This window comes from Brachyhypopomus gauderio, chromosome 17, assembly GCF_052324685.1.
Source record: "Brachyhypopomus gauderio isolate BG-103 chromosome 17, BGAUD_0.2, whole genome shotgun sequence".
NCBI classification, from domain to species: Eukaryota; Metazoa; Chordata; class Actinopteri; order Gymnotiformes; family Hypopomidae; genus Brachyhypopomus; species Brachyhypopomus gauderio.
Window position 1 is genome coordinate 1,144,656 of NC_135227.1, and position 19,662 is coordinate 1,164,317.

Consider the following 19,662-nt stretch of genomic DNA (forward strand, 5'->3'; position numbering starts at 1 on the left):
TCACGGCGCTTTCATTCCCAATGTTCGCCGAACCATCATCTCAGATACAGCACGTCTCCATACGCATTCATGTCGGGAGACACAGAGACAGGGTGTCTCGGGGTGTCTCAGGATGTGTCAGTGGGAGTTCCAGTGCGGTATTGTGGACCCAGTTGGACCAGTGCCTCTCCAACACGGTCTGGTCTCCTGTTACTCCAGTGAAACGTCGCTGGTCATTAAACCCAGATGCGCACATCTGTCTCTGGGCGGTTCTGACCGCCCCTCAGAGTTCTCAGCCAATAGCGTGTCAATATCCCAGTGAGTGACGCGTGGGCTTGTCCTTAAAGCGACGAGTTTTATGTAGATAATTGCAGTAATCGACATTTAAAAAGCTATGAAAATACCAGCAAAACACATAATCAGTAGATATGTTAAAACAGCAATCGACGAATAAACCGCACGATATAAAATATATAAGAAATTGCCAGAAGCCCCAAACAATATTCAAACTGGCAGCTTGTAAAATAATCACCTATTGTACTAACCTGAAACAACTCAGAGCATAACATACATGGCGATGCTTGATCGCAGTTTTTCATCAACATATGAAAAGATTGGCATTTATAAATGCGTAGCTGTAGCTTGTTAGTAGAAAGCAGCAGTTTGAAGTTTGTCTTGATTTCTCTTGCACGCGTAGTCAGCGCCACCTACTGACATACAACTAGAAATGTCAGAAAGCTATACTCGTTAATCTTACTTTATGTAAGATTTGATCTTTGATCGTAATGTCCTTGACCTATTAGTAGTAAATAAAAAAAATGAAAAGGCTGGAAAATAGATGATAATATTTCATATTCAACGCATCAGTGCAAGGAGTGTAAAATAGTCACATAACACAGTTAGCAAATTATACAAAAAGCCCATGAGACAAATTAATGAGATTAAAATCACCAGTTATGAGGAGTCCTCCTCTCTACACTAAACAGAGGCACTGCACGGGGAGGGCAAATGTGAAGAAGGGCCTAACAGTGGACAGGCCATGTGTCTCCTTCTGCTGAACTCACACACACACACACACACACACACACACACTCACACACACACACACACACACACACACACACGCACACATACACATGCACACACACGCACTCATGCACGGAGGCACCCACACACACACACGCACATGCACACACACACACACACACACACACACACACACACACACACACACACACACACACACACACACACACACACACCATGGGCAGTCATGGTCTGGTGGTAGAGAACTGGTTTTGTGCCCGGAGGATCGTGGGTTTGATTCCCAGACCTGAGGCCATGACTAAGGTGCCCTTGAGCAAGGTACCTAACCCCAACTGCTCCCCGGGCGGGCGCCGGGCTAGGGCTGCCCACCACTCTGGGCACGTGTGATCCACAGCCCCCTAGTAATCACTAGTGTGTGTGTGTGTGCACCACAGCCCCCTAGTAATCACTAGTGTGTGTGTGTGTGTGTGTGTGTGTGTGTGTTCTAACTGCACAGATGGGTTAAAAGCAGAGAACAATTTTCAATTGAAAAATCACAATTGACAAATATGGCACATTTACATTTTACCAAGTCACACCACCCTCCATATACATACCAGTATATCAATGGGATACTGATGATTAAAGGAGGAGGAATTATACACTGATGTAACATATTTTTCATGCTAACAAATAACGAGGAAATCTTCCTGTTTTGTACCATGTTGGGAATTTTCTTCTCCGACCCAGACGGGCCCCAACACCGCCCCGATGAACCGACTGGTTTTTGACTGAGTGGTCCAAGCAAAGTCTTGACAACAAAAGTTCTTTTAAAATGATTTATATAGAATATAATTGAATGCAATATAATAGAAGTATACGTGGTACAAACTCTTCAGTGCACTGGTGCTAGTTGCCTAGGAATCTACCTAACCCAAGTGGATCTCAGCAGTGTCCAAGTGAAAAGCCTCTCGTGCTGGTCGATGTCCTTTCTTTCATACTCTCTGTCCATAAGTTTCGATTTGTTAAGTTTCGATAACTCCCCAATCCTGGCTGCTCTCCATGGAAATTCACCTGCTCCTCTTCTCCCAGCCTGTGTGCCTGGTTATCTAAAAACTGCTTGCTACACATCCTGCACTGAATAGGCCCCTTCTGTTCTCCTCAAGGCCACTGAGGCCTCCTTACTCCTGCTTTCCCACAGTCTTCCTGAAAAACACTAAATTGACACATCAAGTTATTAGCCTTTAATTTTCTTTTTTCCAACAACCATGAGGCATTTATTTACAGTTCAAAGGGAATAAATGACAAGTTCTTTGTTATTGTATATAGAGGTTTATTATATTTATTTTTAACATTGTGTATGAGGCGCTGACAGTGCAGCATATGAAACAGTACAGAAGAACTGTGAGGAGCATCTTTCCATCATCACTGTGTGTCATCGATGGTCATCATGCTCACAAAGTCCTTGTAGAAAATGACATTTTTGTCGGGATCAAGAGCTGCAGAGAACATCTCCTCTGTTTCCTCTTGGGTAAAGGGCTCCCCTGATTAGTGTGAATAAAACTGTGCTTACCAGTGTTTTACAGGCAAATTCAAAATATCTAAACCACATTAAAACACTGAGAAAATGTGCAGTTAATCAATCAATCAATCAATCAAATTTTATTTATATAGCGCTTTTTACAACAGTTGTTGTCACAAAGCAGCTTTACAAGTGCCGAGTCCTAGCCCCCAGTGAGCAAGCCAAAGGCGACAGTGGCAAGGAAAAACTCCCTAGTTTTTTGCATGAGGAAGAAACCTTGAGAGGAACCAAGACTCAGGGGGGGAGCCCATCCTCCTCTGGCCGACACCGGTCACCATGACAACAACAACAATATAGACAGAATGTAGACAGAATGTAAAAGATGCAATAGTGTCCATTTAGACCGAAAAAGATGTAATAACGTCCATCATGGTGTAGGCATCCGGTTAGGCAGGAGGTGGCCGGCCAGGATGGATCGCTTGTCTCTCCTCATCTCATTATTCCTCAAGCAGGCGGGCAGCCATGTGGAGAAATGAAACAGGGAAAATTAGCTCTGTATGAGGACATATACAGGACAGGTAAAATTATAAACATTTCTGGAGTGTGGCAGCAACTCCGGCACTAAGTTAAATTATTACAGCCTAGCTAAAAAAAGGCAGAACCAGAAGGTAACATAGGCTTGGGGGCATTCTGAGACAATGGCATCCGTCCACTGCACTGTCAACAAACTTGAGTGACCACGAGCAGTGACGGGATGACAGCACCAGCACCCCAGTCTACCATAAAACCCTTCGTCTATGAACCCCTGGATCTGTACCTTTATCTAAGGGGGATATTAATTATCAAACGCTAGACTAAATAAGTGGGTTTTCAACCTAGATTTAAAGATTGTGACTGTGTCAGAGTCCCGGACACATTTAGGAAGATTATTCCAAAGCTGGGGGGCCTTATAAGAAAAGGCTCTTCCACCTGCTGTTACCTTGTTAATTTGTGGAACTAATAACAGACCAGCACCCTGTGATCTTAGTTGACGTGGGGGTTCATAGTAGGAAATAAGTTCCTGGAGGTATTCGGGAGCAAGCCCGTGTAGTGCTTTATATGCTAATAATAGAATTTTAAAATCAATACGAAATTTAACTGGGAGCCAATGCAGGGCTGATAGGACTGGTCTAATATGCTGAAATTTTCTAGTTCTGGTCAGAACTCTAGCTGCGGCATTTTTAACTACTTGAAGTTTATTTAGATTCCTATTTGAACATCCTGACAGTAGTGAATTGCAGTAGTCTAGTCTAGAGCTAACAAAGGCGTGCACCAATTTTTCTGCATCATCCTGTGATAATGCATTTCTTAATTTGGCAATGTTGCGGAGATGTAGAAAAGCTATCCTAGTAGTATTATCTATATATTTATCAAATGATAGGTCGGAGTCGAGTATGACGCCTAGGTTTTTGGCTACTGTGCCAGGTGTAATGGGATAGTCTGCAAGATTAAGCATTAAATTTGGAATTTTCTGTCTTGCGGCCTTAGGGCCCACAAGGAGAACTTCTGTTTTGTCCTCATTTAATTGTAGGAAGTTTAGAGACATCCAGCATTTAATATCTCTTACACAGGCCTCAATTTTTCCTAAACTGAGTTTGTCATCGGGTTTGGCTGATATGTAAAGTTGAGTGTCATCCGCATAGCAGTGAAAATTGACACCATGTTTGTTTATAACTGTGCCCAATGGTAGCATATATAATGTAAATAATAGTGGTCCTAAGATGGAGCCTTGCGGGACCCCATATTTAACCATTGTACGTTTGGATGAAATATTATTGAGCTCTACAAACTGATAGCGATTTGTTAAGTAAGACTGAAACCATGAAAGGGCTGTGCCTGAGACTCCAACCCAGCGTTCTAACCTTTCTAGCAAGATCCTATGATCAATTGTGTCGAAAGCTGCACTAAGATCAAGAAGCACTAACAGTGATACATAGCCTTGATCTGATGCAAGGAGGAGATCATTTGTTACTTTAACTAATGCTGTTTCAGTACTGTGATGGGGCCTAAAACCAGATTGGAACTTTTCAAATGTGTTATTCCTATACAGATATAGGCATAATTGCTGGGCAACAGCTTTTTCTATGATCTTAGATATAAATGATGTGTTTGAAATGGGTCTATAATTAGATAGCACAGTCGGATCAAGATTTGGTTTCTTGATCAGAGGTTTGATAATTGCTAATTTACATGATTTGGGCATGTGACCTATTGTAATGGATGAGTTAACTATAGTTAGAAGAGGTTCAGTTACAGCTGGTAACCATTTTGAAGTGCGACACAGAGGCAGAGAGGCTCATCACACATGTTGCAGGTGATGAGGGTCAGTAGAATGATAAACGTGTTGGGAACAGGGATGAAACGAAACTGAACACACACTGGCGATCCTGAGTCATGTACATTATATTCTTTTCATGCAAGAACGTATGTTTTTATATTGTTAACTTATGCTTTTGAATAAGTGAAATATGATTTTACCCTCTTGCATCAAATATTTGGATAGTTCTTCTGGTTCCAAAAATCCCTTTTTCTGCTGATCTAGAACCTAAGGAGGGTGTTCAGGGTAGATTAGTAATTACACAGAAAACATATAAGCTAAAGTATCCATAGCAATGACTGTAGATGAGGTCCAGTGTGAAGAAGGCTGCCATTAACGTAGACATTAATGCACTCGCAGTGCATGAACACTAGAACTAGAGTTTCTAGATCTAGTACATGAATGTGAATTACCTCAAAGGCCTGCAGGAGCATATCATCAGGAATGGGGCGAAACCTGAACAGAGGAGACAGAACAGAACCGGTTATGCAAATCTATTCTCCCACATCAAGGGCATCGCTAGGACTTTTTCAATTCGGGGTTCAGGGGATTCAGCCAACCCACAAAATCTTTCTTCATTAAAAAGGTCAGGATTGAGCAGAATGTTAGTCAAGAATTACTTTTTCACCAGCAGCAATCAAGCACTGTCCTGGCTTTAAAATATATGTAGTGTGGGTTCTGAAATGAAAGTGGTGCTAAAGTACGCAGTTTTAATAACCATGCAACATGTTTGGGGCTGGCACTGAAACACTCTCCTGAAACTCACCCCAGAAAACACCTCATTCCACATTACAACACCATATATATATATATATATATATATATATATATATATATATATATATATATATATATATATATATATAGTTAACACTTAAAATACACCATATCTAAGTATTTTCTGTGAAGATAATTGAAATCATCTTTCTTAGAGATTTGCAACACAACATGACACACACAACACACACACACTCACCACATCTCGCTGGGTGGATACTAAATGATATAATGAATATGCCTTGTGTACAAAGGTAAGGCTCACATGAACAGGAGCTAACAAGTCAACTAATTACAGTTATGTAATAAGGAATATCACTCCATTCTCTTAAATGGAGTTATACATGTTACAATAAACAATAATCAATAAATGATCAGATTCAGATCTACTAAAACATTATTCACCTATGCTTTCAAATGGCTGGGTGATAAAAATCAGCAAACCTTTCTTGCAAAACCTACCTTACTTGTTCAGGTAATTAAAACCTACTTTGTTGTTTATTGTCAATGAATCACTGAAACAAGTAAAGTCTTGCTCAGACAGATCTCAGACAAATTATGCTCCAGTAAGAGAAACTCAGTAGTCACTGAGAGTGCATGCGGCAATATTGGTCCACTTTAATTTACTGTGATGAGTTTCACATAATGGATTTAATGCTAATGGTGCTAAAACGAGAATCAAGCATCTACTGGGAAGAGTTCAAATGTGAAGTTTCATCCAATACTAAGAACATATCATTTCATCAGTACACTCTGGGATCATATAAAATCACAGTGAATTAGGCCTTGTCTTACTTGTGCTCCATCAAGACCTTGGTCATAGTCGGAAGGAATTTCTCAAAGCGGATATATCCTGTTGACTCCTCCTCCTCAACCTGTTAAAGCAACTACACATCACCTTCACTATACACCAGATCTCACTACACAGCCAATAAAACACTGTGGTGGCCTATAACTTATAATGAAATATTCTACACAGACAAAATAACACTCTGACCTCTGCAATAATGTCATGCAGTTCAGCTTCAGTTGGAAAACAACCAAGGGATCGAATAATGGTACCAATTTCTCTAGGAAAACAAGAAAAAGACACATTTAGAGAAATAAAGCAATAAAATGTAATGAACGAGAACTGTGTATGTACAGTGCAGTAAATGGGGAGTTTGCACATTTAGGTGGAGTTTGTCATGAATTAAACCTTACCTGACATCAACCGTGTGATTGAATTCATGATCAAACACATCAAATGCGTTGCTGATGCTCTTGTGGACCTCAGATACAATACCTTCTGTAAAGGACAGTAGAAAATTATCTTGTTAATCCAAACAGCTTGACATGCCTGTAGTAACGAAGTGGCCCAAGGTTCGTTTAGGTGTCGTCAGGTCGAATGTGATGCTAAAACTTTTTTTTTTTTTTTTTAGAAAATCTCATATTCATACTATATTGAAAAATAAGTGTTTTTGTCATTTTATGATAGCTCCCTACAATTAACTTTCAGCCATGAAGATTTCAAATATAACCTTTCATGTATAACCTTTGTTAAACTCCGTCAGGTAACTGGTTTGGTGGTTAATCTTGCACTGGGATTTTTCAGGTTGTTCTTAAGTCAGATAACAAGTTACTTAACCATTAAAATATATGTGAACCATTAGAATATCTGCACGTCACATTTAGAGGGAAATGAAGTTCATTAGCAAAGTAAAATATAATAATAATAATAATAATAATAATAATAATAATAATAATAATAATAATCTTTATTTATATAGCACCTTTCATACATACATGCAACTCAAAGTGCTTTACAGTATAAATAAAAGAAACATAAAAAGAAGACAAAAAGAAAATGTTAAAGAAATTAAAGTAAAATAACATAAAATGTAAAAAAGTAAAGTAAACAATATAATAAAAAAGTAAAGTAAATAAAACTAATTAAGATAAGTAAATATAAGAAGATAAAAATAAAATATTAAAATTAAAGATAAAAAGAAATAATTAAATAAAGTGACAAATTATAAAATAATAGACTAGAATTTCTTAACTAAAAGCAGATCTAAACAGGAAATTTGGAGACTGTTCTTGAAACTATTCAGGGATGAAATGCATCTGAGCTCTTCAGGAAGAGAATTCCAGAGCTTTGGGCCATAGTGGCTAAAAGCACCCTCGCCAATCTTTAATCGGCATCTAGGAATCACCAGTAGATTACTGTTTGAAGACCTCAGAGACCTGACTGCAACATATCTAACCATCATTTCGCTGAGGTAAAGAGGGGCAAGACCATGAAGACATTTAAAAACCATGACTAGAACCTTAAAATCTATCCTAAAGCTGACAGGTAACCAGTGCAGTGAGTGGAGTGCAGGTGTAATATGATCTCTCTTTCTCCTGCGGGTCAGAACCCTTGCAGCCGCGTTCTGAACTGGCTGTAGGTGCGAAATAGAGCTCTTTGGAAGAGCAGATAGAACAGCGTTACAATAATCTAGCCTTGATGTGATAAATGCATGGACAAGTTTTTCACTGTCAGCAGGAGTGAGCATATACCGGACCTTAGCAATGTTTCGAAGGTGAAAATAAGCTGTCTTGCATGTAGTCATGATGTGTGATTTGAAGCTGAGCTCATTATCAAAGGTGACGCCCAGGTTCTTAACACATTGTCTGGCATTCAGATTCATTTTATTTAAATAGGTCTGGACATCATTCCTTTGTGAATCACTGCCAAGAACAAGAACCTCTGTCTTCTGTTTATTTAATTGCAGAAAATTGTCAGACATCCATGTCTGTATATCATCTATGCAGTCAAACAGTGAGCAAATTGATTTTAGGGCCTTAGGTTCTAGAGAAATGTAAAGTTGAGTGTCATCTGCATATTGATGATAACTAATACCATGTTTATTAATGATATGTGGTAGCGGAAGCATATATAGGTTGAATAGTAACAGCCCAAGAATTGATCCTTGGGGGACGCCACAAGTTATTTTTTGACGTGTGGAGGAAGAGGTACCTAATGCTACATAGTAATCACGCCCAGTTAGGTACGATCTAAACCAGTCTAAGACTAAGCCACTAAGGCCTACCCAACTCTGTAGTCGATCAAGAAGAATTTCATGATCAACCGTGTCAAAAGCGGGGCTTAAATCCAGCAGAAAAAGGACTGAGAGTTTGCCTGCATCCTTATTCAATCTCAAGTCATTTACTGCCTTAACTAGGGCTGTTTCAGTGCTGTGGAGAGCTCTGAAACCAGATTGAAAAGTGTCATTTATATGATTTACTTTTACATAATCATTCAACTGGATTGACACAACTTTTTCAATGATTTTGCTAAGAAAGGAAAGGTTAGATATAGGTCGATAATTATTGAGAATTGTGGGATCAAGATTTCTGTTCTTTAATAGTGGTTTAACCATTGCTGTTTTAAAAAAGTTAGGGAATTCACCCAATTGCAGAGACTGATTAACAATCGTTAGAACTTCATTTGCTAATGAGCTCAGAACCTGCTTGAAAAAGCATGTAGGTAAAGGGTCCAGTTCACAAGTAGAGGATTTTAGTGATGAAATCACATCAAGTAGTGTTACCATGTCAACTTCTTTGAAATAAGACATTAAAGTTAGGCTGAGTAACTGATATAAGGTTTGATAGTCTATTAGTGCTTGTTGCTATGTTCTGCCTTATACTAGTGATCTTGTCCCTAAAAAATATTGCAAACTCATCACATTTTTCAACTGAAACAGTCTCAGGGAAGACACAGGAGGTGGGGTTTACTAGCTGATCAATACTTCTGAACAGGACAGCCGAGTTATTATTTGATGAATTGATTAAGGTAGAGAAATAGTTTTCCCTTGCTGCTTTCACTTCACTGTTGTAATTGTGCAATGTTGTTTTATAAATATCAAAATGTACTTGCAATTTTGACCTTCGCCAACGTCTCTCAGCCTGCCTACATTCTTGCCTAAATTTTACAATAGAAGGAGTGTTTCTCCAGGGCATCTTAATTTTACCAGAGATAATTTTAGTTACCTTTGGTGCCACAGCATCAATACAGTTCTTAACTCTCTGTGTGAATGTTTCAACTAGCTCATTCCCATTTTCTGAGAGGGGAGGGAGGGACTGTATCATGTCTGTGAAGGCCACAGCACTGCCAGCACTGAGATAACGCTTGGTTATTGTACGCTTTTCACTGAGTGTTCTAGTAGATAATGACATATTGAAAAATACGCCAAAATGGTCAGAAATTGCAACATCAATCATTTCAGTATTATTAACCTCTATGCTTTTAGAAATGATCAAATCTAAAATGTGGCCATGCTTATGAGTTGGGCCTGATACATGCTGTATGAGATCAAAAGAGTTAAGCATCCTCATGAACTCTGAAGTGATTGGATTTGTGGATATATCCATGTGAATATTAAAATCCCCAGCAATTAAAACATAATCAAAATCAATTAAAATCCTTGAAAGCATTTCTTCAAAATCTTCAAGAAAGTCTGCATGTAGTCTGGGAGGATGATAGATAACAATCAAAAGAACTGAATAAGTACTGTTGAGTTGTACTGCCAGATATTCAAACGTAGGATGTTCCCCTAATGAGATCTGCTTACAGCGGAATGCTTTATGTTAAAAACATGCAACACCACCACCTCTCTTATTTACTCTAGAGACATTAAAATAGTTAAAGTCAGGAGGCGAAGCTTCATTTAGCACTATTGCTCCATTGCTATCAAGCCAAGTCTCTGTTAGAAAAAGAAAGTCCAGACAATAATCTTCAATTAATTTAGCTATTATAAAAGTCTTGTTTGTGAGTGAGCGGACGTTTAGTAAGGAGACTTTGAAGACTTGATGTGTTTGATCGGCATCACTTACATCACTTGTGCATTTCACTGGGATCAAATTTTGTTTGTTACAATGTTTTGTGCCCTTGTGTTTTCTTCTGATTACATTTTTATTTCGATTCTGAGAGCCATGCCACCGGCTATTTAAAATAACTGGAATGTAGCACTTACTAGGAGCATGGGTTCCAGTGTGTCAGACCTGAGTCACTGAGTGTGCAGGAGAAGTAAGTGAGTTCCTACAAGACTGCAGACTGTAGTGTTGCGGAACCTCATCAATCTCCTGGAGTTTACCTCTGAGACTGTGGACAGATTCTCTGACAGAAGATGGTGGGCTCCTTTGACTGACATTACTGACGTTACTGCTGGCGGTTGGGTGCAGGTTCCGCATGTGAGTGATTCCATACATTAGATTATCCACAAGCATTTGAGTCCCAGCCCTGTTAGGGTGAAGCTGATCCGGTTTAAAAAGCTCAGGACGCCTCCAAAAGATGTTGAAATTGTCAATGAAGTTTACCTTCCGATGAGCACAGGCTGTAGTGAGCCAGCTGTTTAGAGCCAGCAGTCTGGTAAAGTGACCACTGCCTCGACGTGCAGTAGGTATCGGTCCAGAAATGAACACTTCGCACTGGGAAAACTCCAGAATGTCGAGCAGATGGTTAAAATCCTGTTTCAGAATCTCAGACTGTTGTTTGTAAACATCGCTAGAGCCGACATGCACAATCAGTCTTTCCAGTCTTTCCGTAGCTGGATGGTCTTGCAATATGCGTGGAATCATGGGTATCACTTCACAGACAGTAACACGAGGAAAGCAAAAGGCCTTAATACTGTTGCTCCATACATCTCTGATGACTGAGTCCCCAATTAGCAGCGTTTTGGGCTGTGGTGGTGTTCCTCGTCTCCTTTCACCGTTAATGCCTCGGCGGCTAACATGGTTAGCATCCCGATGGCCAACATGGTTAGCACACCAATTGCTAACATGGTTAGCATCCCGATGGCAAACCCTATTAGCATGCTCATTAGTTAGCCGTCGACTGGCACGGATTGCAGGCTGGTGGTTGGGACGACTCTTAGCATGCTTGTTAGCATGCTGCCGGCTAACACAGTTGGCAGCCTGGTGGTTGGTCCGCGAATGGCCAGAGTTATTTGCATGCTGTTGCTGTTGCTTAGCAGCCAGACTGGAGTTGGTTCTGTGATGCTGATTGGGGTGTGTTTGATGTCCTTGATGTCCTGGAGAGGGAGGCAGTATGTTGTGGTCAGACTGCTCTATTCCTGCTACTCCAGTTGAGGAGAGAGCTTCATAACTGTTATCTAAAGGAATGTTCTGTTCTGAAGATAGCTGCTTGCCATCGCTGCTGTGCTGGTTTCTGCAACGTCCCTTCCCCCGAACAAGAGTCCAGCCCTTATCATTGTTGTTGTTAATGGGATTAGGAGTTGAGGCCAAGATGAGCTTAGGCTTTGCCCCCAGTACATCCCAGCGACAATGCAGAGAAACGTCTCTTTCTTTGCCAGTTACAGGGACGGTTTTATCAGCAGCTTGTGTGGCAAGAATCGAGTCCAGATATTCCTCATCCTCCCTTATAGAATGTAAGGTATGGATTCTTTCCTGAAGTTCCGCCACCCTCTGAGACAGTTTGATACACTCAGAGCAAATAGATGATGTGGAAGCATGAGCCATAATCGAGGCAATATCAAGAGAACTGGGCACACAAGGCTCAAATATCCAAGTTAAAAATCAAGTGCAAAATTAACACCCAAGAAGTTCTGGCAGGTATTTCACAGCTGGGAAAGTATCAGTTACTGATAGAACGGTGCACTAAAACCACTAACTCACAAGGTTGAGGCACAAAAACAGTTCACTCGCAGTGTCGGACTGTCGGAGTATCAAAAATGCTAAATTATCCTTTACAGATAAATGTAAAAAAGCTTACCAAGTGAAGTAATGAGTAATGGATCCTTTTAACTTGTAAAAATAACTTAACTTGTAGTTATAACTCCAATAAATGAAAAAACAGTAAAGGACAGGCAGAGCTGGCAGAAAAGCGTCTGTACAGGAGGAAAGCAGGAAGTAGAAGTCTATACACTATAAAATAGTGTAGCCAACATATTTTATTGTTTATGTCAACTTTATGCTCTAAAATGAAAATGCCAGTTAGCCAGCCAGCTAACGTAGTTTAGAGTCCTGCACGGGTCCGATTTTTGAGACCCGTACCCACCCATATCCGCAGAGTACAGCACCCACCCGCCCGCGAACCCGTGGTTATTTCAAAGTTAAATCCGTACCCGCCCGGACCCGTTAATATTCTACCCGTTACCCACCCGTGCCCGTGAAAAATCACACAAATCGAAAGTATTCCTATAGAGCACTTTATTTTTCAATGCGCCTCTGAAAAAACGTCAGTACAACACAAAATAAAATATAAGGTTGCTGTGCAGGAACAGTATGGCTATTCCTATCTAAAATTAGCAACTGCAAAACGAGAGGGAACAAATGCCAGTATAACAACTAAATAAAATCGCATAGGTTCACAAATCTATCCTAGGTTACTGTGCATGAACAGTATATCGTCCACAGTCCCTGGTTTGAGCTGCGTTCTGCGCTAAACGCCAAGTTCTCTCTCGTCATTTTTCCTTGTTCTAGCACGGTCACCCATTTGCTTTGTAACCACCTAGCGAGCTACAATAAATGCCCGGTACTGTGTTATAACCAGCCTCTGCTCATGTTTCCGCTGGAAAAGAACCGAAGTTTGGGTATTACCCCAGAACAGGTGAAGAGTAAACTTCAGCCCGCTCTGGCCAACGGAGCTACGGTATAAGTAAGCTCCCCTGAGCTTCGCCACCACCATCGGGATGCACTAATCAGGCAAAATGTAACACTATGTTCATTACGTAGCAAATAAAAGCCTACTAAAAATGACCACTTATTTAACTTACCCGCCCGCATACCCACCCGTATTTTAACTTGCCCGCATACCCACCCGTAAAATTTCGGTATGTGTAAAACCCACCCGTTTCAGCATCTATTTGCCCGTACCCGTGGGTACCCGCGGGTACCCGACCCGGTGCAGGACTCTAACGTAGTTACAACCCTGTAACATTAGCTGACAGCACTATAGTAGCTTAACAACTTGTGTTAGTTAGCAAGCGTATGCTAGTCAGCTAACGCACGTTACTGCACGGCGCAGAATATCTGGTCACGTGACCAACAAAGACACATTAAGAACGTTCACGTCGTTTGATACCTGCAGAGTCTTTATCTCCCGCCATGTTTGACGCTACAGCTGGTTGCTAAGAGACAGAAACGTTCACTTCCGTTCCGCGAAGCTCGCGCGTGTCCGTCATCAGTGATGGAAGTGGCTGATTTACAGAATATAATAGATGAAGAGAGTGACGGACGGCGGAGGTCATCTCCGTTTATTCAGCGCTGCACTGATCACAAGAACGCGCCTAGGATCATAGGTTTCAGCCAACAGAGTAGGTATTTGTTTCCATTTTGTAACCGATGGTGTTTCTACCATGGCAAAAAACAAGTCTACACAGCTAAAATAAATCTGATCAACAAAATGAAAGTTATAAGAGGATATTTTTTCATGACAGAGCACCTGCCTAATATACCACAAGAGAGACTGTGTCCTACAGTAACTGACCAAACGGTCCAGTGATGACTCCGCCTTGCTGACAGTGTTCTCACTGCTTCAGCTTCCCTATTGAGTTAATAATAGCTCAGCTAGGTATGAAAATGTTTCAATTTTACCTGAGTATGGGCTTCAATTACAGTGGTCCTAAACCTCAGAAAAACAGATCTATTGAAGCTCAGTTAAACCTGAGATACAGCGACATCTAGTGGCAGATAATGATTTTTAAATGATAATTTAATATTTTTTTAGATTTACATTTAACTTCAGGTTAACTTCAGACTTTACTAATGACAGCTCAGTTGCCCCGTGCTATCAGCTCGGGTTGGATGCCTGTGTTTTTACCCTTCAGACAGAGACCTTCACTATAAGGTATCCTGGGACTGCTGCTGTAAGTGCTTTGAGATGAAGGAGTGAGAATGCAGTTCTGAATGTCCTTCGGTCCTTTATTGTTACACAGACTAAGGTGTGTGTGTGTGTGTGTGTGTGTGTGTGTGTGTGTGTGTGTGTGTGTGTGTTACTATTGGTTAACTCTTATGAATTACCTCTCCTATTAATGATTGCCCTAATTATTGGCCAAGCTTATTAATGACCACCCTTATTTTCACGTTTATTAGTGTCTGTCCTTTTTAATGACCACCCTTATTAATGGCCGTTAATGGTGTTTTGATCACATTGTAGGAGTGCCGATTTATTCATTCATTTATTCGCATTGTTTGCTTATGTCACAATGAGATGTTATGACAACTCAAAGCTTCTGTGTCATAGGAAGCAGTAAAATTACATGCAGTGCAGACACACAAGGTAGGAAATACATGTTGTATATAACCAACCTTTGATGTGACCAAACCTCTAAATACGTTTCTTTTGTTTTTATAAAGCCATGCATTGACTCCAGGGGCGGACTGGGACAAAAAATCGGCCCTGGCATTTTTGGACCAGACCGGCCCACTCACACTCGATAACGCTTTTCACACTTTTCAGTTTTTTGAATGTGTATACCAACAGTTTACACTCTTTAAAACCATGTACCCTAAGCCATGCCATGAGTTTACAGGAATTAGTGAGAGTGAAATTAAATAATTTTTAAATCATTAAATACTTTCAAAAAGTTTTGTTTATTAACAGTATGAAAATGCATATTGAACCACTCCATCACAGTAATGAATGCAGCATTCATCCAACTGGGTGCGCCTATGTGTTTCAGGGAGGAAGACAAGAGAAAGAAAGAATAGAGATGAAAAATAAAGGATCAGATGCTAACTCTTCCAAGAGTAGTACTCAATAAATTGTGAACTTACCCAGTCAAAAGAATGAATGTATGTTTTTTTTTTTATCTCAACATAAGGAATTAATTATTGTTGTTTTATCAGAAAAACAGACACACAGCTGCATTGGCATAATACTGGCAAAAAAAATTGTCATTGTAAAAAATAAGATTTTCTTTAATTAGAGCCTACATTTTCTTTAGCCAGCTAGGCTAAATGCCCCCAAACACATCCAGGCGAAAAAGTAGCTAAACCTAGGCTTACAAGTTAAACAATCAATGGCCTAATAACAAAATCAGAAAACTGCCCAGTAACTCAGTTTAATTGAATGGTGGCTTTAAAAATACACCTAGAAATACTGGATTTATGAAGATTTGTGAAGAGGCACACAGCAGCATTGGCATATGGCACAGGCAATAAACAAAATTACCATTTTAAAAAGTGTAATTTCCTTTAATTTCTGTACATTGTCCCTAAACACCTCCATAAAAGCTACCAAACATTTCCCCTTCCTACCAAGCATAGCCTTAGCCTAGCCTACTACTCACCCCACAAATATTAATAGTATAATAATGAAAATAGAATGCTGCCTGCTGAGTGACTTAGTACTGTTTTTGTTGGTGAATGGAGGTTTTAAAAGTGTTCTCACATTTAAGACTATTTAGTTCAGAATGGAAGACATAAACGTACTAAAATAGGCTTATTTTCTCATACAGTCAGTGTACACAAAGTCTTATAATAGAGGTAAGGACGTCACTTATTTTACCTTTTGCATTTACAATACAAACTAACTCGGCCATAGAACATTAGCCAAAATGATTTTATTGATGTTTTATCAATTTATCAGATTTGGCAAAGGGTTTGGTTGCTTAACCCTACTCATTTTATAGCTGCTCTGAAAGGAGTCAGGCTTACCGCACGTTCAGTACATGTTTCTGTCCACTGGCCACCGCCACCACTGTCATCAGCCACGGGAGCTGATGAAGGCCCTGCTGTGGCAAACATTTGAGTAATTTTTATACATTTGGCAGCGTTTACTTGAAGTTCAAGCTTCTTTTTTGTCGTAGTTTCTCTGCACCTCCTTTGCGCTTTTTCTCCATCTCAGATACTCCAGTGGTGGACGAAGTACACCAATTATGTACTTGAGTAAAAGTACAGTTACCTTGCATTGAATATTACTCAAGTAAAAGTAAAAGTATTCACCTCAATTTTTTACTTGAGTAGAAGTACAAAAGTATCTGCCTTCAAAAATACTTAAGTATTAAAAGTAAAAGTAAAAACCTTTTTTTTCTTAGCGTCACATCAAAACCCCTAGGCCTACTCGACCAAAAGGTGAACAGGAAACAGTGCCTTACATTTGCCTAGCAAACACAAAATACACAAAACTAGCCTATATTATCCTCACAACATTCATCTCCAAACTTTATCCATATTAATAATTCACACTAGAAAGGTAGATAAGTGGACAAACAGTTTAATATGAAAACATAATTCACCACCAAACAGAACAATAATTTCGAACCGGCCACTTCAGTCCTAGCTTGGGGGACTTTTTCTGAGGTTCTACGTTGTCCACCACATGGTGGGACAGGGAAGCTAGAAGCTCTAGAACTAGAACTGTGTGCAGCCCAACCAACTGAACTCATAATATTAAACTTGGCCGAATAATTAATATAATAATAATCAGAGTTTCCAACTCTCACGCAATGAGCGTGAGACACACACGCATTGACTGTCTTTACCAGAGACCGTTTTCACTCGCACTACACTTCACATACATCCGATTTCTCACACTGAAAAAATCTAGTTTATTTACCTCTGATCTACATCTATGATTCAATGAGTTACTAGTTCGCTGTGGCGCCAACCACTGGCGATCGATCGCGACATAATACTTAATTTGTGTCCAACAATTTACACTCGCCGTCACCCCCGCCAACATTTTACACACATGCCGCCGCCCCGCCCCCCAACCCTGATAATAATAATTTTAATAATAATTTTAATAATTTACTTGCCTTCGCCTCCCTCATATGAATGAATTGGCTTGGCCAAATTCGCGTGTATGTGTCCCCGGCTTTAACGTTTGATGTGGGAGTCTCCTGTGTTAAACTGGCGCTTAGCATCTCCACAGATTGCAATTCGGATACTAGCACATTGCTTTGGATAAAAGCATCTGTTAAATGTAGTGTACTTCAATGTGATATAATTAACCGGGGTATATAAACCTACTAATCTAATGGTGAACTTACTTCGATGTGTTTTTTCAAGTTTGACAGCAAGTTCATAAATGATGACAGCGATGTGTTCTTCAGAATGCAGAGGAGGAATACGAATAATTATTCTTTTCGAGGAATACAAACACTTCGGCTAAATAAGGCCAGGGGTGTTGGGGGAAGACATCTGTTGCAGCCATGTCAGATCCTCAGCCATTTAGCGTACAAATCTTAATCTCTTACTGAGCGCTGATTGGTTATAGTCTGTGACATGGTACACTTTTACCTTTTGGTATTTTATTAAACGTTGATTTAAAAATGAAAAAGGAACAAGATATTTCTGTAAATGTAACGAAGTGAAAAGTACAAATTTTCGCTTTGAAATGTAGTGAAGTAAAAGTATAAAGTCTTACCAAATAAAAGTACTTGAGTAAAGTACAGATACATGGAAATGTTACTTAAGTACAGTAACGAATTACATTTACTTAGTTACTGTCCACCACTGAGATACTCACATACGTTATGTTAATCAACGTTAGATTGCACTACGCACCGGCGCATGGAGGAGGGGGTGTTTGATGATATGATTGGTGCAGCTCTGTGTCAGTAAAGAAAATAACCAATGGGCTGCATACCAGCGTGTTTAAGGACCGGTAAACTCTCGCGCTGACTTTTTTTTTGCCAAATGCATTATGCAGGCAGCAGGAGCATCGCGAAAGGTGTGTTAATGTGATTCGCCAGACAAGTGTCAATCAGCCAGCCTCCATCTGAATCGGCCCACTGATCTACTTGTTTTATGGGCCGGTCAGACCAATATATAAATAGATAAAAAAAGTTTCAGGACTGTCGGCCCAAATAGCACGTCGGCCCACCGGGAAAATGCCCGGTATGCCCGATGGCCAGTCCGTCCCTGATTGACTCTGTATGAGGCCCTACTGACTTAAATAATACTGTTTTGTAGGAAAAGCCTTCAGTCATAAGCATATTGCCGTTTCGGTTTTGTTTTGTGTTCAAGACAAATTTCTTTCATGAAAAATGTATTTTTGTAGAGGTCTGAATAGTGTTGTAGAGGTCTGACTAGTTTTGTAGAGGTCTAAAATAAGTTGGAGAGGTCTTGCTAGTGTAGAAGTCATACGTATGTTGTAGAGGTCTGACAAGTTTTGTAGTCATCATACATATGTGGGTGAGCAAATACTTTTGGCAATATAGTGTACTTCTATGCCAAGTCTTATTCTTGTTATAAGCAGTAGTAGTAACAGTAAGAGTTGTAGGCCGGCTGTTGCTGTCTTTCTTTGCTTTCTCTTTTCCCTTTTATTTGCTGCTTGTTGTGCTTGCCTAAACTATCTCAAATTGTAAAATTGTACTTTTGTGACTTAGCGTGGATTCCTTGTTCCAGTTCATCTTATGGCGCATTTCCACTAGGGCCTGCTTGGCGCGGTACGGTTCGATTCGCGACGGTTTGTGAGTGTTTCCATTAGTACCACTTCCCTGTGAGCCGGCCCCTTTGGGTACTTTTTTCGTACCGACTCGCTCGAGGTTCTAACCGTTCCGAAGCGGTACAGTTCTGTGACGTGGAGGAACAGCATGACACTGATTGGCCAGGGAGTGTCGTCACAGGTTGCGTCAGGAGAGCGACTCCTCCGCTATGCTATGGACTCCTCAGCCATTTTTAACACTAGGAACCCGACGGCCGCGAAAATTTTCGCAAGGCTTAGTAAGGTCCATGTAGCCCACTCCCCTGCTGTGAAGAGATTAACGCCCATTGTCTTGGTAATGCGGTGGAAGCGTCTCACCCCCAGCTCATACGCCTGCCAAAGCACAAGCGGCTCACCTCCAAGCTCATACAAGGCACCAAACGTGATACTTCACGAAAAACTTGGTTACAAACAAGCAGACTGTATATGTTACCGATCCTACAACAAACAGCGGAAATTTTGTAGACTCGTGTTTCAAAAGATACAATTCAAGCGCACGTAGAGAGTTTCTCAAATGAGTCCCGTCAAACAATAAAAATAAATAAAATTGTCTGAACCTCTTTGTATATTGTTTGAAGCTCTTTG

The 19,662-nt window shown here is 40.3% G+C and overlaps 2 protein-coding genes across 2 annotated transcripts in view; both read right to left on the reverse strand.

The window, feature by feature from the left end:
* LOC143480533 (uncharacterized) overlaps nucleotides 1-19,662 on the reverse strand; it is a 214,644-nt gene that overhangs the window by 164,894 nt on the left and 30,088 nt on the right. The window lies entirely within an intron of this gene.
* On the reverse strand, nucleotides 1,743-13,750 carry LOC143481107 (dynein regulatory complex protein 8-like). The gene is made up of 7 exons (XM_076979053.1): nucleotides 13,726-13,750; nucleotides 6,864-6,948; nucleotides 6,658-6,730; nucleotides 6,456-6,535; nucleotides 5,297-5,339; nucleotides 5,045-5,111; nucleotides 1,743-2,549 (listed from the first exon to the last, which is right to left on the reverse strand). The coding sequence occupies exons 1-7, from the start codon at nucleotides 13,748-13,750 to the stop codon at nucleotides 2,431-2,433; spliced, it is 492 nt and encodes a 163-aa protein (XP_076835168.1). The 3' UTR covers nucleotides 1,743-2,430.

Excerpts from the sequence above, each read along its gene's own strand:
- LOC143481107 (XM_076979053.1), bottom strand. The coding sequence starts at position 13,750 with ATGGCGGGAGATAAAGACTCTGCAG. Across the intron at positions 6,949-13,725 it reads GGGAGATAAAGACTCTGCAG|AAGGTATTGTATCTGAGGTC; the intron begins GTATCAAACGAC and ends TGTCCTTTACAG. Across the intron at positions 5,340-6,455 it reads AAGGTCTTGATGGAGCACAA|GTTTCGCCCCATTCCTGATG; the intron begins GTAAGACAAGGC and ends TCCTCTGTTCAG.